At 45.9% G+C, this 22,092-nt stretch overlaps 1 protein-coding gene across 1 annotated transcript; it reads left to right on the top strand.

The window, feature by feature from the left end:
- Positions 1-8,816: 8,816 nt before the first annotated feature.
- LOC120945560 lies at positions 8,817-18,198 on the top strand. Its single transcript, XM_040359817.1, has 2 exons — positions 8,817-9,274; positions 15,598-18,198. The coding sequence occupies exon 2, from the start codon at positions 16,010-16,012 to the stop codon at positions 17,624-17,626; it is 1,617 nt and encodes a 538-aa protein (XP_040215751.1). The 5' UTR covers positions 8,817-9,274; positions 15,598-16,009; the 3' UTR covers positions 17,627-18,198.
- Positions 18,199-22,092: the final 3,894 nt, after the last annotated feature.

Genomic DNA, 22,092 nt, shown 5'->3' with positions numbered 1-22,092 from the left:
GGAAGTTCATCAGGGACTTCTCCATGCTGGCCAAGCCTCTCACGGATCTGACCAGGAAGGGCAGTAATTCCCAGGTCTGGCCGCCCGAGGCCATCCGGGCTTTTGAGGCTCTAAAATCTGCCTTTGTGTCGGCTCCAATACTGTCTCATCCCAACCCTGGGTTGCCCTTTGTTCTCGAGGTGGACGCGTCTGAGACGGGAGTAGGCCCCCTTCTGTCTCAGCGTCGAACACCAGAGGGTCCTCTGCTTCCCTGTGGGTTTTACTCCCGGAAACTGTCTCCCGCGGAGTGCAACTACCAGATTGGTGACAGAGAGTTGTTGGCCATCGTGCAGGCTCTCAAGGAGTGGAGGCATTTGCTCGAGGGTTTGGTGGTTCCGGTTCTCATCCTAACGGACCACAAGAATCTGACTTACCTTTCTGAGTCCAAGAGATTGACACCACGTCAGGCCAGATGGGCTCTGTTCCTGTCACGTTTTAATTACGTGATCTCTTACCTACCCGGTTCCAAGAACGTCAGGGCGGATGCCTTATCACGTCAATACTCTGAGCTGTCCAGGGAGGAATCGATACCGACTTCGGTCATACCTCCTAATCAGATCCTGGCCGCCATTCGCACCAGCCTGACCTCTCCCCTTGGAGAGCAGATTTTGGCGGCCCAATCTGGTGCTCCCTCTGGGAGACCCAACGGCAGATGTTTTGTGCCTGAGGAGTTGCGCACTCGGTTGTTGCGAACCTACCATAACTCCAAGACCGCGGGGCATCCTGGAAAGAATCAGCTGTCCTGGGCTGTTTCACGTTTGTTCTGGTTGAAATAATAATTTTTTTTTATTAGAGAAAGGAAAAATCAGAGTACCAAATACAGCCAAGGTACCTAAGTACCGCACAGTAGCACATAATCACAAAATGTCAATACATACTCTGAATATAGGCAATTTTTATATCCTATATCAAAAGAAAGCAGAGAAAAAAACATCACTATCTATGATTTACCCGCTACTAGCTAATACTAAAGACAAAAAAAAAAAAACAATAAAAAAGAAAAAACAATAATAAATAAGGGGGGCTGAAGACACCGTAATGAACGGATCTTCTAAGGTCTCTACGTACTAAAAGGAGTGAGCAGGAAATGGTCAAAGCCAAAACAGCAGTCTCATCCCATATCGAGTTGTAAGTATTGATCAGAATACCTGAACGCCACCCAAGGTGACCACGTCTGATTGAATTTTTCCGACGATTCCCTGGCAATTGCTACCGTTTCCTCCAATTGGTGGATGTTCTCTATGGAGCTAAACCATTCCGGAATGGAAGGAATATCCTTCGATTTCCAGTGCCTGGGAATCAAAACTTTCGCTGCATTCAGCAGGTGTCTAGTCAATGATTTTTTATAATGTTGCATGGAGCAGTCCGCAATGTGGAGTAAGCAACAAGCAGGTGTAAGAGAGATTGTGGTATCTGTAATGGCTTTGATCAGTTCGCACACCTTGTCCCAGAAGGGTCTCAGACACGGACACTCCCACCAAATATGAACAATGGTGCCCGAGTCTTGCTCGCATCTCCAGCAAGAATCCGATGTCAACGGGTACCATTTTTTAATTTTATCCGGAGTGGTATACCATTGTGTTAAAAGCTTATACGACATTTCCTGCATTCTCGTGCCAATCGCACACTTATGGGCAAAAATGCAGGCACGTTTCCATTGCTTATCTGTAAAACTTATTTTGAGCGCCTTTTCCCATTGTACTTGTAATCCCGACGCTATCCCCCCCCTGTCTAATTGGAGCCATGAGTATGTGCGAGAAGTAGATCTCGGAACCGGGGCTCCAGTCAGGCAAGTTTGTTCAAGCGGAGTTATTGATCTAAAGAATTGTTTTTTAAACTGGGAAACCTGTATATAGTTATGCAGCTGACGGTAAGTCCAAAATGAAAGAGTGCTCTGGGGATTTACATCTCTTTTTAGGGAGTCAAAGGATTTTAAGGTATTAGCCTCAACACAATGTATCATTAAGAGGGGCATTGTTTGGTCCGTGGGTGCAGAAAAGTGCAGGTCCATCCCAGGCAGGAAATCCGGATTGCGAGTAATAGGGGTGAGCGGACCGGGACATGAGGACAATTTATGATGTTTCATCATCATGTGAAACACTCTGAGCGTGGACCCCACCAAGGGATGCTGCCGCAAGCTCTGCGGGAGTTTCCCCCAAGGAGTCCAAGGTAGGAATCTAAGATGCAATGTAGAGGAAGCTTCCTCCAATGTAACCCAATCCTTCTGCCCCCTATGACAGTTCCAATCCAAGATTCTAGCTAAATGTATCCCAGAATGATAGAGTTTAAAATCAGGCAGGCCTATACCCCCTTCTTCCTTAAATTTTGAAAGCGTTTCCAACTTTATCCGAGGTTTTAGCCCCTTCCAAATAAAGGTGCGTACAATAGCCTGAAGTCGTTTAAAAAAAGAACCTGGGAGTGGAATAGGTAGAGTATGGAAATGGTACAAAATTCTAGGTAGAATTACCATCTTCAGTATGGCAGCTCTTCCAAACCAAGAAAAGGGTCTAGAGGTCCAACTTTTAAGATCTACTTGGATTTTTTTTAGCAAGGATAGAAAATTGATGTTATAGATATCCCCAAAGTTAGCCGCCAATTTGATTCCTAGATAGGTTATAGATGAGGTTACCCACTTAAACGAGCAGGAAGAGCGTGCCCTCGCTAAGGAATCAGATGACAGTGTGAGATTAAGGGCTTCCGATTTAGAATCATTAATTTTCATATTGGAGATATAACTGAAAATGTTAAAAGCTTTAGAAAGATTCGGGATGGAGTCGTGAGGCCGTGTCAAAAAAAATAAAAGATCATCCGCATATGCTGCTATTTTAAAGTCACGCTGGCCTATCTGGAAGCCTTGTACCTCCGGGTTTGCATTAACTGTGCGGATAAAAGGTTCTAAAGATAAAATAAATAAGAGAGGGGAAAGAGGGCATCCCTGCCTTGTGCCATTGTTTATATCCACTGCTTCTGAAAGGGTGCCATTGATTTTAAGCTGTGCCCGAGGTTTATGATATAAAGCCGAAATCCACGCCATCATGTGCGATCCCAACCCAATATGCCTGCAGGTAGCAAACATATAGTCCCAGGCGACACGGTCGAAGGCCTTCTCCGCATCGGTTGAGAGGAGAAGGCCCTCAATTCCCCGGGTATGTGCATAATGAACCAAATTAAGGGCTTTTATAACATTATCCCGTGCTTCCCTTCCTGGCATGAATCCCACCTGTTCTGGGCCTATAAGTTTGGAAAGGAAAGGTGTCAGCCTGGAAGCCATTAATTTCGCTAGTATTTTTAAGTCCAAGTTCAACAAAGAAATCGGCCTGTAACTTGTACAGTCAGTAGGGTCCTTCGCTGGTTTAGGGATCAATGTTACAAATGCCGTTGTAAAAGTGCTCGAGCTTGGTGAAGAAGTTCGGATATAATCCAAAGCACGGAGGAGGGGGGCTTTCAGGGTGTCTATAAAAATTTTATAATAATGAGCCGTGAACCCATCCGGGCCTGGGCTCTTACCCGGTTTTAGAGTCTTAATTGCCGCCATAAGTTCTTCTTCTGAAATCGGCGTTTCCAAGGAATCGCTCTCATCCGAGGATAAAGTAGGCATGCCACTCTCCACGATATATTCTCGCAAAATGGATTCTCTATTTCCTTGAAGCTCTGCAGGTTTATGTATCACAGGGAGATTATAAAGCTTAGTATAAAAAGCATGAAATTGTGCCGCAATCTGGTCCGTTTTTTGTATAAGTTGGCCCTTAGGGGTCTTAATAGAAAGGATAGAATGTGCATAAGAAATTGTTTTGAGGGTTTTTGCAAGGAATTTGCCGCACTTATCCCCATGTTCATAATGAAAGCCCTTCTTGAGATAGAGAATACGTTTTGCTTTGAGATTAAGTAAGGAGTTAAGTTTTTCCCGCGTCTTTGAAACTTCTGACATGAGCGCCTCTAAATGTGATTGCTTATGTTGGCTTTCCAGACAGGCAATTTTTTCCGCCAATGCCGAGATAGCTTTTTCAGCTTCTCTTTTCTTAATCGAACCTAGGCGCATAAGTTCGCCACGTAGGACACACTTATGAGCCTCCCAGATCGTCAGAGGTGACATATCCTCTGTAGTATTAAGCTGGAAGTATAATTTGATCGCCTCGTGAATTTGTTGGCTGGTAAAGGGATCCGTCAATAGAGTGGAATTCAACCGCCAGCTGCATGGTCTAGAAGGCCTATCTTGTTGTGAAAGAGAGATCGAAACCGGGCAGTGATCCGAAAGGGATTGTATGCCTATGTTGGCTGCCTGGAGCAAAGGTAAATCACGTTGTGAAATAAACACATAATCGATACGGGAGTGCTTTTTGTGTAACGGAGAATAATATGTATAGTCTCTGCCCGTCGGGTATACCAGGCGCCAAGCATCCACCAAAGTCAAAGAGTTCAGCTGTGATTTAATTTTCTGAATAATAGAATATGAGATGCTAGACTTGCCATTAGAAGTATCCTGTAGGGGTACCAGTGGGATATTAAAATCCCCACCCAAAATAATACAGCCAGTGGCAAAGCCCTTTAATTCGTCTATTAAGTGACGACAAAATGCAAGATGGCCTGAATTAGGGAAATAAGCATTGGCCAGGGTAATCTCTTTATTATGCCACATTCCCTTGAGGAACAAAAATCGCCCCTTAGGGTCCTTGTATTGCTGGGACACTTTAAAGTTTGCATGTTTATGCAACAGAATTGATACACCTTTGCACTTAGAGTTAGGGTTTGGCGCATGGTATACCTCAGGAAAGTGTCTATCAAATAATCTAGGGACAGAGGAGGATAGAAAGTGGGTCTCCTGTATTAACACAAAAGCCGGTTGAGCCTTTTTTAATTCTCTTAAAAGTGATACCCTCTTTTCCGGAATATTAAGGCCCCTTAGGTTGTGGGAGATCAGGGTAGGGTGTTCTCCTAATGAGGAATAGGCCATTTCAGCACAATGTCAATAGACCCCCAACCTACAACAGAGGGAGAAAAAAAAACAAAAAAACAAAAAAACAAAGAAAAAGTCTCCTGAAGGAACAGGGTAGATATATACACGTTTGTTCTGGTGGCCTTCTCTACGTTCTGACATCGCCGCATATGTAGCGGCATGCTCTGTTTGTGCCCAGAGTAAATCCCCTCGGCACCTTCCGTTGGGCCTTCTGCAACCCATCGCTACCGGGGAGCGCCCATGGTCACACCTTGGGATGGACTTCATTGTGGACCTTCCTGCATCCCGAGGCCATACGGTCATTCTCATGATTGTGGATCGGTTTTCCAAAATGTGCCACTGTGTTCCTCTCAAGAAATTACCCTCTGCACAAGAGTTGGCCACGGTTTTCGCCAGGGAGGTCTTCCGGTTGCACAGTTTGCCCAAAGAGATAGTGTCGGATCGGGGTAGTCAGTTTGTGTCCAGGTTCTGGCGTGCCTTTTGCTCCCAGTTGGGGATTCATCTCTCCTTCTCCTCGGCCTACCACCCTCAGTCCAATGGGGCCGCAGAACGATCCAATCAGGCCCTGGAGCAATTCCTTCGTTGCTATGTCTCCGATCATCAAGACAATTGGGTTGACCTTCTGCCTTGGGCTGAGTTTGCCAGGAACATGGCGGTGAACTCTTCCTCTGGGACGTCTCCCTTCATGGCCAATTATGGGTTCCAACCTGCCGTGTTACCGGAGTCATTCTCTCCCCAAGTTATTCCGGCTGTGGAGGATCACCTTTCCGCTCTACGTGCTGCTTGGATACAGATCCAGAGGTCCCTTGAGGTCTCTGCACAGCGCCAGAAACTCCAGGCTGATCGCAGACGGGCGCCTGCTCCTTCCTACCAGGTCGGAGACCGTGTATGGTTGTCCACTCGCAACCTCAACCTTCGAGTGCCCACTCCCAAGCTGGCTCCTCGCTTTGTTGGTCCCTTCCAAGTGCTTCGCAGGGTAAACCCGGTTGCCTATGCCCTTGCGCTCCCACCTGGCATGCGGATCTCCAACGTGTTTCACGTTTCCCCGTTGAAACCACTGGTGTGCAATCGCTTCACCTCCTCGGTTCCTCGGCCTCGTCCGGTCCAGGTGGGCGATCATGAGGAATATGAGGTGAGCGATATCCTGGACTCACGCTTGGTTCGTGGTCGGGTGCAGTTTTTGGTCCACTGGCGTGGTTATGGTCCAGAGGAGCGTTCCTGGGTTCCCTCCGCAGATGTCCATGCTCCTGCCTTGCTCCGAGACTTCCACGCGCGCTTCCCCCAGAAACCGTTTTTTGCGCCGCGGAGGAGGGGCCCTTGAGGGGGAGGTACTGTCATGGTCTTACCTCTTGCTGGCTTCTTTCATCTGACATGTGCTGGCGGCCATGTTGGTTTCTGGGCTTCTTATAACTTACCACACCCTGCGGCTCCTCCTTCCCACTGGGAGGAGCTGGATGCCTTGCATATATATAGGAGGTCTGTTGCTTCATTCCCCTGCTTGGTCCTCTTGTATTCACATGCTCCTGAGATTGTGCTGCTGCTTTTGGTTACCGACCCGGCTTCCACAGACTACCCTTCTGGCTCCTGATCCCTGGCTTCGTTCGGACTACCCTTCTGGCTCCTGATCCCTGGCTTCGTTCGGACTATCCTTCTGGCTCCTGATCCCTGGCTCCGGTGGAAGACTCTGCACTGTTTGATCATCCGTTTGGACTTTTACCTTGCTGTTTGGTTTTCAATAAAGCCTTCCTATTTCATTTATCTATTGTTGTACGTCTGATTCATGCTTCCGTGACACCTGCACACCTCACCGTGTGCAGTAATTAAAAAAAAAAAAACTCATGACTTGAGCAAAAAAAAACAAAAACACTCTTCACCAGAGCAAAAAAAAGGCAAAACCAAAAAATCAGTTGCCCTGTCGTGGGCCAAGCCTGCTGCCACATCCACGGCCACGGCTCTGTAACTGCCTGGTATAAGGCTCAGGTGGGGGGGGCATCAGGTGGAGGAGCATCCCCTGGCCTCTCCCTGGCTGGATGCCTGCCCTCTAAAGCCACAGCAATGCGGGTGAGGATGGTATTTGTCTCTGCCTGCACCAGCCGCGACTGCCTCCCCTCCGCCTTAATGGCAGCTGTGTTGCCCTGTACGGCCTCTCTCAGGGACCTCACCTCTGCCACGAGGGTAGCCGTTGTGGCCTGCAGCTCACCCAGGCAGGTGATCACCGCTACACTGTTGCCAGACAGATCTTGAAGGGCATCATTTATGTTGCCCATGGAGGCCAGGCTGTCTGCCACACGCCGCATCTCCACGGCCATCTCACCCATATGGCAGGTCTGGGAGTCCTGGTTAAATGTTCCGGAAGGAACTCAGGAACCCCCCTGGTCTTCCTGGTAGCCTTCCTGGGGCCAGGAGAGGCTTGGGGCCTGGCATACGGGGAGGCACTTGAGGGAGTGGGTGTGTTGGGGATGGATACTGAGGGGCTGGAAGAGATGGGGCTTGACGTCCGTGACAGATCAGCCGAGAGGGAGGATTCCTCCAAATACAGGCACACCTCCTCACCCATAGGGACAACGTCATTCTCCACCACCTCTTCATTGGAGGTCTGGGCACTCCCCTCCACCAATGCCTCTTGGCTTCCCAGGGGGTCAGGGGCATGATGCTCAGGGGATGATGGTGTGGGACGGGCAGAGGCAGATGATGGCCCAGCTCCCTCCTGGACATCTGTGGATGACACAAAACATTCACATGTTGGAGGACCCACACACTTGTCACATGTTCCCTTCCACCCCTCACATGCTACACACCAAATAGGAGAAAAAACACACTTACCTGTCCTCAAGGCCTGCTCAACTGAGTCATAGCCCTCCACTCCCTCCACTTGTTCCCTCTCAAGGCCCTGGGCAACCACCTGCTCCTCAGGAGTCAGCCTAATAGTCGAGGCTGGTCCACCTCCAGTGGTGCTGGCATGCCTCCTCATCTTGCCCAGCTTCTCTTTGACCCTCCTACGCAGGTCGTTCATTTTTTTAACAATGTCCTTGGGCCTCCTCACCTCATTCCCAAGGTCATTTACCTGGGTGGTGATCCTCATCAGGATCTCATCCCTCTTCCCCCTGCTGGTGTCTTTACTTTGTGCCCCATGGAGGCGAGCATCATACCTCTCCATGGCCGATATGATAATGGACCTCTCCTCTGGGGAGAAGTTTTTCTTCCTCCTATCACTGCGACGAGCAGACATGGCACAAAGGAAGACAGCAAAAGCACTTACACCACTAACAAACAGACGGGTGTACTTTTGCACTCGACGGGCGCATGTCTGGGCGTATTTATGCCCTGGGCGTAAACGGCGGGCAGGCGTATCTCAGGGTTTATGCCGGGCGTAGTTGTGAGCATGCACAGAGGGGCGTGGGACATACGATCATGTCACGGCGCATGCGCCGGTCGTTCGGCCCTTCATTTGCATGGGGTCACGCTTCATTTAAATGGATCACGCCCACTTCCTTCCTACTTTGAATTACGCCGGCTTACGCCAACGAATTTACGTTACGCGGGCGCAAAATTGGACGCATTTGCTATGAAAATACGGATATGAGATGCGCTACGCCGGCATAAAGATGTGCCGATCTACGTGAATCTGGGCCTAAGTTTTAAGATAGAATAAGCTTTAAAATGAGGACTGAAAGGCATTCAGTCCATTGTGTCTACAGGATCTATATCAGGAGAATCAAATAGACTTCTCTTAGGCCCCGTACACACCATAGAATCCATCCGCTGAAAAATCCCAGCAAATGGGTTTCAGCGGATAGATCCTATGGTGTGTACACTCTGTGGGGGATGACAGAAGCTCAATCCAGCTTGTACTCCATTTTGTATGCATATACTCCATTTTATACAGACATATTTTAGCCACATAAGCAATATAAGTGTATACGTGTTTTTGCTGAGTTGTTCTATTTTCTGATGCAATCAAGGGTCACGTAGAAACTCAGACAGTCAGCTGCCTTTTGTCATGAGTTTCTATGTCTATATTCAGTGATATGCTTACTCGCTTAAAAATCCAAAAATCCCCTAAATGACGATTGTTTTTCTCCAAAACATTTAACCTATAAGAATTGTTATATGTATTTTGAAAGCCACAATGTACGCCCCCATTTCCCCCCTATATAATCAGCAAACGAGCCAAAAATAAACAGAGCTTGGTTTCACACTTTATATGTCTCCGTCTGTGTTACTTCTCTGAAACGAAACCAATCTCCCAGGCCTGCAGACACAACACGAGCGCGCCATCAGGTAGTCAGGGACTATCTGTGAGACCGGGGGTCTCAGGGGTCTCAACCACCAACAGCAGTGGGGGCTCGTCCGGGATCTGAGAATCATCCTCCACGAACACCTACTCACTCGGTAAGTAGAAATCTTTTTTTCTATGTAACCGATTGTAGTGAGGTGACGGGGGCGCTGATTAAACTCAGATCCAATAGAACCAAAAAGTGTTGAGGTATTCCGGGAATACTATCCACACATAATAGAGATATCAAGTCTCGGGGAGGCTTAGAAGAGTTAGAAAATTCGCTCGTTTTGTGTCTGAAAAAATCTTTATGCTTTTCTTATCTATCGCATAGAAGTATAAGATAATTTGTTTGTATGACTCAACGAGTTTGGTTGGTAAGTGGACAAACTCAAGTCATTTACTAAATGTCCTTTATCTGATGAGAATGCCAGAGTGGTCACACTGCATTCGAACCGCTCCGTATTGTCAGCACGGCTGAAATACAACGGTGACCAGTTCACGTTTTGGGAAGACGCACGGGGCAACCTGTGGCAGTCGAGCACTGTGAACGTTCCGTACCTTTACACATAGAAACTATAGTAAGACACATGACGTGTCCCCTTTGTACCCACTGTTTGAGTTTTGATATAACGTATTGCAATTTAAATTGTGCTAAGTTAGTTACCATAGTTCCACCTATTAGTGTAAGAAGGTTTCTAGGGACCCAAGTTATCTCCACCAATCCCAAGTGTAGGACCATATATTATAGGATCAATTTTCACGGGGAGATAGACTATAATTTGATCGGTATAACATATAAGCAGATAAGAAATATCTACCAACACCAGGGATCAGCTTTCTGCAACAAATGAGTTGTCACTGGTGTAACAGGGGAGAACCACGGGTTACATATATAATATCAAATACCGACGGGATATTATTACATTCTGTCGTTCGGGCAATAATTAACTCCCCCAACGAAGTATTAGCACCATCGGTACTAGGAAGAATAGGATCGTGTTCCCAAGTCGTCTGGCACGACGATTTTAATTGCGTAGTCGGTAGCGTTGGTCACCGATTAAGGTGGACTTACCCCTCCAAAGACCGCCGTTGTTTACAACCATGGGCCACGGAGGTAGTAAACCACCCCCTGTACCAGATCTTGGAGAAACATGTAAGGAATATGTAGCAAGGGTTAGTGGGACTGATTATTTCCTAATCAATCCATGGGTGGATAATATAGCGGGATGGACCGAAGCCATGCATAGTTCCAACCCTTTTCCACGGGAGGGCGCCAATGACCCCTTCCACATGGATATGGTGAAAGGATTATGTCTTTTAGACAAAACAGTGTGGCCATATTATGGTCCCGACCCAGGGTGGGACCAGGAATATATGGAGCAAGGAGGGTTGAGTTGGTTACAATATGCCCCTTACTGGAAGGAAGTTCAACAAAAAAAGGGTAAAAAGAAATTAGTTAAAGTTCTAGACCCAAAGAAGTGCCATGACTTGGAGCGGATGAACACTTTGTCCAAACCAAGCCATATTCAACAAAATAACACTAAACAATTTTACACTACACCCCCGCCCTACAGTCATATTTATCCGATATTGGATGAATGTGAAACTCTAGCTATAGTCTCCGCACTGCCCGAGATAGAACCGATAAATGACCCACAGGGAGCATATCACATAAGACCTACAGCACCAGACCAACCCGCTCAGGGGTCATCTACCCCTACTCCGCGGAGGCTAGGTATATTGCGTGCCACTACCCACAGCCCGATTAGGTCAGTTCGAATGTCCCTGGCTTCCCCCTCACCTCCGGCCATTCGGAAAATGCCGGAACCTATCGGTAATTTAGGAGGTGAAATAATTTCCCCACACCATAACAGGAGTGGAAAAATATATAATGCATCCGACCCCAACCCGGACCCCCCTGGGCCCCCAACCATTGCCGAAGGGAACAATAAACATTTTCCTTTTATGACAATGGGGAATTATCTGGTAAAAAAACCCATAGAGTTAGAGGACATCGATAGAATAGTAAAGAACTGTCCCAAACCCACAGCGGCCCCATTGGGAACATTGAATTATTTAAAAAAGGCTTGTAAGGGTAGGAATTATACACAGGAAGACATGCGTCTAATAATAGACGGAATCATTGGTCCTAGGTCAGAGTGGGATTGGACAAAGGTACCTTCCATTAGTACAATACAGATAAAACAGGAGGCAGAAGTAGACCCACCACCACCACAACCCCCTCCCCCATCCAATCCTTTAGCCGGGCAGTATGCATTAAACACGGAAGTTGGAGTAGCCAAAATGTGGGAGGAATTGGAAAATGAAATGAAGAGAGTTTTTAAACAAAAATCATCCCTATCCACCGCGTTAGCATGCAAACAAAGGAAATATGAACCCATCCCCGAATATTGGAAGAGATTCCATGACTGTTGGGTTCAAGAGGCCGGTTTAAAGATACAGGATAATGATCAATTATTCATTTCTACTTTTCTGATTAACACTCTGCCTCACCTCGTCACCCCCATCAAACAAATGGTTTCATCATGGCCATCTGATACGGTGCCAGACTTCCAGAAGCTTCTTTTGGAAAAGGAGGCTGCTGGATGTTTTGAGATAAAGAAACCAACCATCAGTACCCACCATTTTACTGACAAGATTGATGCCCCACAGTATGGGAGGGGAATGAGCAGAGGTCGAGGTAGAGGTTACCCTAGTCAAAACCGAAATGAATATGGGAGAGGTAGGAACCAGAGAGATCCACCACAGCCTAGGTACCCCCAGGGTACCTGCTACAATTGCGGGGACCCTAATCATTGGGCCAGGGACTGCCCTAGACCCCGGAAAAACTACCAACCCCAGAACAACAGCATGTCCGCTGAACAACAACCACAGGCGACCTCGACAGGGAATAAATTCCCTATAAACTGGTCAAACCAACAGCAACAACGCTGATGGTGCCCGGAGGCTGATATCCCGACTTTCCCACAAATCACAGAAACTTGGAAAGAACTGCCCCTCGTAGACTTAACGGTAAACCAAAGAAAACTTGCATTCATCGTAGATAGCGGAGCGACTACGAGCGTTATGTCACCAAGTAATTATTCTGGCCCAAGGGAAAGGTCAACGCCTTCTATGGGAATAAACGGGGTATCAACTCCCACTTTCAAAACTAATCGCTTGAAAGTTACCGATGGTACAGGCAGATTCATCTGCTCCCATGCCTTTAGTATCATACCCGGATGCCCGGTGAACCTGCTTGGTAGAGATCTCTTTGAAAAACTAAGTTTGAGTATCGCAGTGGATAAGAAGGGGGGAGGACTGATTGTAGATTCGCCCTGTTTTTCAGTGGAACCAAATCTGAAGGTGACACAGAGAAACAAAGATTTTATTTGTGTAAGTCTACCACTAGACCTGCCAAACGAAATCTGGGCAGAAGGGAATCATGACACAGGTTTAATAGACTGTACCCCGTATAAAGCCACCCTCAAACCCCAAGCTATGCCAGTTTACCAAAAACAGTATCCTTTGTCACTAGAGAAAATAGAAGGAATCACTCCCCAGGTAGAAGAATACCTGGAGAAAGGTATACTGGAGTATTGTATCTCATCTTACAACACACCAGTAAACCCAGTAAAAAAGCCCGATGGCCAGTACCGTTTTGTGCAAGACCTAAGGGCTATTAACAACTTAGTTATTCCCATCGCGCCAATAGTCCCAGACATTAGCGCGCTTCTGGCAACCATCCCACATGAAGCCTCCCATTTTTCGGTTATCGATCTGAAGAATGCCTTCTTCAGCATACCTGTTGACAAAGAGACACGGCCCATTTTTGCTTTTAGCCTTGATGGTAAGCGCCAAATGACTTGGTCAAGATTACCGCAAGGATATGTGGACTCCCCCGTGGTTTTTAGTATTGTACTACAGTCCACACTAAGGCCATGGAACCCCCCCCCAAGGTTCGGTAGTGCTGCAATATGTTGATGACCTGATGGTCTGCAGCCAGTCAGTGGAGGCCAGCCAGGAAGATAGCAGGTCATTACTATTATGGTTGTTAGAATGTGGATACAAAGTGTCGAAACAGAAGTTACAGTGGTGTTTAGAGAAGGTGGAATACTTAGGCTTTGTCTTCTCAAAGGGAGTAAGAAGCTTGAGCAAATCACGGGTCGATGCCATCGTGGGCCTGGTCACCCCACACACCAAGAAAGACATGCTATCTTTCCTTGGGATGGTGAGCTATTGCAGACAATGGATACGTGATTGCTCCTTCTATGATAACATTTTAAGACAAGCCACACTAAAGGATTCACCCGACAATGTTAAATGGTCAGAAGAAATGTGTGAAGCGTTTAGGGCATTGAAATGTTCAATGATGACAAGTCCTGGTCTTGGCCTCCCTGATTATAGTCAAATGTTCCATTTATATGCAAGAGACAATTGTAAAACCATGGCGGGCGTTCTCGGCCAAGAACACGGTGGGAAGATGCGACCAGTCGCATTTTTTTCTAAGGTCATGCCTCTACAAGTCCAGGGTTTTCCTTCGTGCCTCCGAGCACTGGCTACTTGCGCTATGGTTGTCGAAATGGCTACTGTTTTCACACTGGGTCACCCTACCACCCTACACACAACTCATGATGTGTTATCTATTCTGAAGGGGATACACACCCAACATATGTCTGCCCAGAGACAGAGCGGATATGAGATTATATTGCTGAGTAACCCCCAACTAAAAGTCCAGTACAATTCCACCACGGCAGGACCAGCAATGATCTTAAATGGATTGCTGGGACTGAAGTCCAATGATGACACTATAGCGGAAGAACACAGCTGTTTAGAATCTATAGAAGTCATGACATCTCCCAGATTAGACATGCAAAAGGCCCCTCTGGAAAGAGGGGATGTAATTTTTGTAGATGGTTCTTGCTCCCGCCCAAATGACAACACTTATCATGCGGGTTATGCAGTAGTAAAATTACCTGATGTTGTCATCGAGGCGGAACCAATCAACCACCAGTCAGCACAAGCAGCCGAGTTAATAGCCTTAACAAGAGCTTGCACCCTATATGCCAACCAACCTGTGACTATATATACTGATTCCAGGTACGCTCATGGTGTTGTCTTTGACCATGGAGTACTATGGTCCATCAGAGGATATATAGGAGCCGACGGAAAGCGCATTTCACATGCCCAATTGATAAAACAATTGCTAGATGCCATAAAACTCCCATCAGAATTAGCCATCATCCATTGTAGAGCACACACTCAAGGTTCAGATGACATATAAAAAGGAAACGCCCTTGCTGATATCACAGCCAAGTCAGCAGCTAAGACAGTTATTTCAACTTTCCTAACCATGCCAACCTTGGTACCTCTCCTCCCAGACGAAACACAGCTGCTAACTGATTTGCAGGCTTCCGCTACCCCAGAGGAACTTGCTGATTGGTGTTTTCCGGTGTTACAAAAGAGTCCTAAAACTGGACTCATTTGCAAAGAGGGGAGACCATGCATCCCACAACATAGTGCCCCAATCTACATAGCACATGTTCACGGAATAGGACACATAGGTTGGAAAGCCACTTTACAACAACTTAAAACAATGTTTTACATTACCAAAGTTGAACCTATGGTAAAAAGTTTTGTACAGAGATGCATAACCTGCATAAGAAACAACCCCAACAATCCACATAAGGTTAAGCACGAACATCTACCCTACCCAACAACACCATTCACCCATCTACAAATTGATTTCACTCATCTCCCAGTAAAGGGGGGCACGCAACCAGTTTGTGTAATAATAGATGTTTTCAGTAGATGGCCAGAAGCATTCCCTACAAGAAGAGAAGATACTAAAACAGTGGTAGGAATCCTGACAAGAGAGATAGTCCCCAGATGGGGAATACCTATACAAATAAACTCAGACCAAGGCCCCGCCTTCACATCCAAAATTTGTAGAGAACTGGCCAAGACATTACAGGTAGAATGGAAATTCCACATTCCCTACCACCCCCAAAGCTCTGGGATTGTGGAACGAATGAATAGGACTATTAAAGATAAGGTAAGGAAAGCAACAGGAGGAACCTTTTCCAATTGGAAAAGATATCTCCCAGCCATCATGGCTGAAATAAGAATGACCCCTAATAAAGCTCTAGGGTATTCCCCTTTCGAAATCCTGTTTGGTAGACCCTTCCCCACCCCATGGTCTAGGAAAACTTTTATGACCATGGATTACCTTGATAACTTAAGAGATGAATATGTAAGGAAGCTGATCGAAACCTTGGTCCGCACCGAGGAAGATGTTACTCGCAAGTGTCCTTTTTCTTCCCAGGAAAACACGCACCCCTTCAGGGAGGGGGACGAAGTAGTGGTCAAGCTACATCCAAAAGGGAAAAGACCGCAAGACTTCACCTACGGACCTCCCACCATCATTGTTGCAGTGACCAGAACAGCAGTCCTGACAGAGAACAGCCCCACCTGGATCCACGCAACCCGAGTAAAGCTGGTAAAGAAAGGTCCAACCGCAGAAGCAAGTCCAGAAGCAAGTCCAGAAGCAAGTCCAGAAGCAAGTCCGGATTTAGAGACAAGAGAGGTACTAACGGAGGCAAGTTGCCTTGGCCTTGAAGAGGAAGATCCGGAAGCAAGAGAGGCACTAACGAGGGCAAGCTGACTTGCTCTGGCCTTGAACAGGATAATCAAGAAAAGGGGGTTCCGGAGGCAGACAGCCTTGGCCCTGTAGAAAAATGACAATCTTAATTTCACCGGACTCTGGAAAACTTTGGTTGCTCATAGGACTTACCTCATTTTCAGTTTTCTCCATAGTATGGGTTACCACCAACTGTATTTATAGCCCAGAAGATTTAGGGGGATTGCGAGGTATTTGCGGTAAGAATTACAGCGAAGAAATGCAAGTCCCCCGAGATAAGAGGAGTATCCCTTCCACACAAATTAGAGATCAGATCACCACCAATGTTACACATACCAGGCACAAGAGAGGTACACAACTATATAACGAAGGGAGTAAGACAGATAGTCTCACAGACAATATGTTATTGTTAAAGTTTAAGTATGCCTATGCCCGAAAAACTGGATATGAAAAGTGTTGGATTTGTAGTAAACTACACCCTAGTACTGCTAGGATCCCTCTAATGGCGATGCCCCTAAATTTTTATCCCCTCTTAAACGGCACACCTCCCATTATCCTTACAAACGTCACGAGGACGCTTCCAAATAATACCCTTACGTTTCCAATTATTGGTAGAAGCCACTCCCCAGACTGGTGTTTCAGGTTGGGGAACTCCACTAAAAGAGCTGAAGTTTGCCAACATGCCAAAATTAATTTTTCCATGACTTCAATTGAGGACCCTGTATTTCACACTTCAGACCCTACCATGAACGCCACCTTAATGGATTTCCTTAGCTCAAGCTCCACCTCCCCAGTAGGTCAGCTGTTGTCAAGTTTCACCTTTTCAAGTCTTTCTGACGAGGTAATGACAATATTCAACAAACGGCCCCTAGCCCTAGGAAACAGTATTTATATTTGTTGTGGGAAAATCTGTCACCCTTGGATCCCCACTGAACCCCAGGGATGGTGCTATCTTGCATCCCTAGTCCCCATTATGGGCGTAGTGGGAGATGACAAGGGTGAGCACCTCCTTGAAGCTAGTATGCATCCTAGATATCCCCTTAAACATCGCCATAAAAGGGAATTATTTTTCGAGAAGGATATGGCATGGGCCTGGTTTCCTTCATGGACCGGGTGGGGAATAGACATAATGAAAAGGCTAAACAATTACTCTAAAATTCTTGATGAAATCCTAGATAAAAATTCGGGGGACATCACCAATTTAAATGAAGAGATGAGAGCAATTAAGAAACAACTTGAGCTCCATGACCTAGCCATCGAAAGCATGAGTGCTGCCCTTACTGGGTTATGTGAGGTTACAGAGGATTACAGGTGTTGCACATGGATACACAATACATCTGTTGAAATACCCGATTATTATGACATTATTGCACAACACCAAAAGGAGGTAGATAGCCTGCAACAAGAAGCCAGGGATATTGCTAAAACATGGAGTCCTTTTGGTAAAGGGAATTTTGGACTTGGAGGGATATTCTCATGGTTGAAAGACATTGCTATGACTATTATAATAATTTTGCTTTTTCTATTATTTCTATATGCATGTTTTAAGCTCATAATGTGTATCATTGCCAGGGCCTCCAAATCCCCCACCCACGACACTTCCATGGTGTCAAATCAAGTTCCAGATTATGACACCCCAAAGCCACACGCACCCGGGGATTACTCAACATACGTTAAAATGCATAAGCAAAAGAAAAAGAACCTCATCATTTAGGGATGGATGTGACTTGGTCCCTTTCCTCCAGCAGGGATGCAAAGGGTTAATCCGCCACGCACATTAGATATACCAGGGAGATGTATGTCCCCTGATGACATTCCTAAATGATCATGAGTTCCAACACTACCCGAGGAGGCTCGGGTGAGAAAATTAATTAAGGATTTAATTATATTTTAAGAGGGGGTTGTGGGGGATGACAGAAGCTCAATCCAGCTTGTACTCCATTTTGTATGCATATACTCCATTTTATACAGACATATTTTAGCCACATAAGCAATATAAGTGTATACGTGTTTTTGCTGAGTTGTTCTATTTTCTGATGCAATCAAGGGTCACGTAGAAACTCAGACAGTCAGCTGCCTTTTGTCATGAGTTTCTATGTCTATATTCAGTGATATGCTTACTCGCTTAAAAATCCAAAAATCCCCTAAATGACGATTGTTTTTCTCCAAAACATTTAACCTATAAGAATTGTTATATGTATTTTGAAAGCCACAATGTACGCCCCCATTTCCCCCCTATATAATCAGCAAACGAGCCAAAAATAAACAGAGCTTGGTTTCACACTTTATATGTCTCCGTCTGTGTTACTTCTCTGAAACGAAACCAATCTCCCAGGCCTGCAGACACAACACGAGCGCGCCATCAGGTAGTCAGGGACTATCTGTGAGACCGGGGGTCTCAGGGGTCTCAACCACCAACACACTCCAGCGGATCTGTTTCCGCGGATATTTCTCCCCTGGGATGGATTCCAGCAGATCGAATATTTGCTGACATGCCAAACAAATCCATCTGCTGTAATCCATCCCAACGGATGGATCCGCTGGTCTGTATAGACTCACCGGATCCATCCTTCCGAAGGGATCCCCCGCATGCGTCGTAATGATTTGACGCATGCGTGGAATTCCTTATATGACAGCGCCGTATCCGCGGATAAATCCTCCCGTGTGTATGGGGCCTTAGAGGAATTTTATCGGCCTCTATCTTTTCCAGATTTGGATGTTGTACGTCTACAAGGGCTAGTTGAAGATCTTTTGAGAAGATGTAGTTCTTGTAGAGCGTTTTGTAGTTCATTTGAGGATCTACAGGACTGTTTGACACCTTGATAAGTAAAGTGGATAGAAAATGGGAATCCCCATTGATAAGGGATCTGGTATTGCTGTAGGTTATAAAGTAAAGGTTTCAGTGCACGTCATTTAGCCACGGTAATTGGGGAAAGGTCAGCAATAATCTAAAAGGATGATCTTGAACGATGAGGGAATGTTTTCCTCTAGCTGCAGCCATGAGTTGTACTTTGGTGCGATAGATGTGGAATTTTGCAATAATATCATGAGGTGGCCCTTCTGGTTTGCGTGATGTTAAAGCTCTGTGAATCCTATCCAAATGTTCGACTGGGATTGACGGTAGTAGTTATTGTAAAAGTGCAGTCATAGGTCAACAATAGCCTCATTCCTTGTATGCGAACATTTGATTGACGCGCACTATTTTCTCGAAGTCCTCTAAGAATGTTTGTAGAATACGTTTTTTCTTCCTTAAGAGTCTCTAATTCATTAGAGACAGTACATTTGTTTTCATGTCATCCACTCTGATATCTAGATCAGAAGTGAGCTGGCCTAACTCACATATTTTTTTTGTGAGATTTTCAGTTATATAGTCTGAGGTCTGCCTTAAGGCTTTCTGTAATATTTTTTCAATTTGTCTCAAAATATTTGGATGTAGGGAATCTGTTTGTTTTTCTTGTGAGGCAGCACTGTAATCACAGTCAGAGTCATTATAAGGATTGTGAAGTAACTGCAGCTGCTTAGCAGCGCGAGATGTGCCTGTGTGTGAGGAAGGAGGCTGTGCTATTTTACAGGAGCCTCTGGACTGTGTATCCTTGGCGCTCTTTAGTTTATTTTTACCTCAGGCGGCACCAAAGACCATTTTATTTATCCCAAGGTCACTAAGCAGGCTTATGGTAAGATCATTTTTAGTTTACCATGCTGTGAGGAGTACCGAGAGATGTGAAGCTTCAGCTGGACATGTCCATTGCTGGCAGCTCTGCCTCCTTCCCTCCTTATGTTTTTTTTCTATGCCATAGGTTTCCTATTTGAACCACTTTTTCATTCTTTCTCTACATTTATGCACCTTTCCTTGCAACTCACAGCATTTACTTTCTATTCATGTACACAGTATTGAGGGATTGCTCTGCATAATATGTATTTTATTTATTACTATTTGTTTGTGAAGCGCACATATACCACCAGCCAGTGGTGCCGAAGCGCTTTGTGACAGATTGCCTGTATGTTCTGGCGAGGGTAGCATAAATAAACGCAACTGCTACAGAGCAGGAGGAGATAGAGAAGAAGAGAGAAGAAGAGAAAAAGGAGAGGGAGAAAAAGATTTAAAGGTCAGCGAGTGGATGAACAGAGGAAAATTGGCCTAGGATTGGAATGCTTGGAGAAATAGCCAGGTCATCAGCTTTTTCCTGAACTTATATAGGCTTGGGGAGATATGAATGGTAAGCGGGGTTTGGTTCCAGAGAGTTACCCCCGCAGAGCCCATCCGTTTTCCTCCTATGGAATTTAGTGGTATTGCCAGTGATAAGAGCTTTGTCGGCTGAACGGAGACAGTGCCTAAGTGTATAGTGTGGGGTCAGGTCTGATAGAAACTGAGGGCCCAGCTGGTGGTAACCCCTGCAAATCAGGCAGAGGATTTTAAAATCAGCACGTTTTATAACAGGGAGCCAGTGGAGTTCTTTGAGCACAGGGCTGATGTGATCTTGCTTTTGAAGATTGTAAATAAGCCTGGCTGCTTGATTCTGCACCAGCTGCAGTTTCTTGGAACATTTAATGGGAATGCCTAGAAGGACTCCGTTTGAAAAGTCTAGGCGAGAGATAATTAAGTCTTTCCTTTGATCTTGGGTCAGGAGATGTTTGGTCTTGCGGATGAGTCGTAAAAAATAAGTAGCTCTTGAAACCGATTGTCTGACCTGGGGAATCATACTTAGTTTTTCGTCCAGGATAACCCCCAGGACCGTCACCTTATCTTTCGGTTTTGGTGTCAAGCCCAACTCGGTGGGCCAGTTTTGAAGGAAGTCAGTCTTGCCTTTTCCAACTACCATGACCTCTGTTTTGTTACCATTAAGGCACAATTTGTTGATGGCCATCCAGTGGTAAATATCACACAGACAATTGGCTAATCTTAAGGGCATGTCAGGGTAAGTTAGATCATCAACTATAAACTGGACATCGTCCGCATACAGATGGAACCTTTGGCAATAATGTCGGGTAAAGGCCTATGATTAGCGTTAAAGAGAATGGGGGGCAGGGCGGATCCCTGTGGATCTCCATTCTCCACTGTGGTAATCTGGGATAGGAAAGTGCCCATCTTAACTTGGTAGGTGCGGGCTGTTAAAAAATCACGGAACCAGGCGAGGGCAGTCTCTCCAAGCCTGAAAGTGGACTCAAGTCTGGTTAGCAGGATGGAATGATCCACGGTGTCAAAGGCTGCGGACAGGTCAAGCAACACCAGGGCTGCCGACCCGCCCGCATACACCACGCTGAGGAGCTTCTCTCGGGTGGACAGAGCTACCAGCTCTGTTCCCCTACCCGGGCAGAAGCCCGACTGTAGATTGTGGAAGAGCAGGCCATCCTCACAAGAGTTTGAAGCTGGAGAAGGGCCTCTCTTTCAATAACTCTAGCTAAAAAATGAGAAGCTGAGATGGGTCGGAAGTTGTTGGTGTCAGTCGGGTCCAAGCCGGCTTTTTTTAAAAGTGGAGTCAGAAAGCCGTGTTTTAAAGATGCGGGAACAATCCCAAGTTCTAGTGAGCGATTGACTAGGTAGCACAAGTCATCAATAATTGTATGTAGATTCTCCTGGATGAGCCAAGAGGGGCAGACTTCTCCAGGATAGTAAGTAGTTTTAAATTTCAAAATCAGGGCTTCCAGGTCGTGGGTTTTTACCGGTTTGAAATCAAAACGTTTTTCTGGGCAGTGGTTCGTGTTAGGCTGAAATTGGTTAGAGAGGCCTGGAGAGTTGTTGGCGCTTTGTGTGAGGAGTCTCGATACTTTGCTCGAGAATCCCAACGAGATGTTATTGCATAGCTCTTGGGATGGCACAATGTGTTGCTGGAATCTTTTAGGGGCACAAAGTTCCTTCAAAACTTTGAACAATTTAGATTGTTTGTTGTTTGCTTTGCTGATCTGTGTCTGGAGAAATGTTCTTTTTGTTAAACGGATTCTTTTAGCGTAACTTTTACTGGCGATTTTATATGCTAAAAGGTCTTTGGCAGATTTGGTTTTGATCCATTTTCTTTCTTGACAACGGCAGATGGTTTTATAGAGATGGAGGGAATCGTTGTACCAAGGTCTAGATTATGTAAGTCTAGGTCTATTTTTATGGATGGTTAGAGGAGCTAAGGTGTTAAGTGTGGTAGTTAGTTTTTGTTCGAATAATAAAATAGCATTTTCCAGCGAGTTTGT

The sequence above is a fragment of the Rana temporaria genome, chromosome 7 (assembly GCF_905171775.1).
Source record: "Rana temporaria chromosome 7, aRanTem1.1, whole genome shotgun sequence".
Lineage (NCBI taxonomy): Eukaryota > Metazoa > Chordata > Amphibia > Anura > Ranidae > Rana > Rana temporaria.
This window is presented reverse-complemented; position numbering and strand designations above follow the sequence as displayed.

Bases quoted from the DNA above. Each gene is read 5' to 3' on its own strand.
- LOC120945560 (XM_040359817.1), top strand. From the start codon at position 16,010: ATGACAATCTTAATTTCACCGGACTCTGGAAAACTTTGGTTGCTCATA.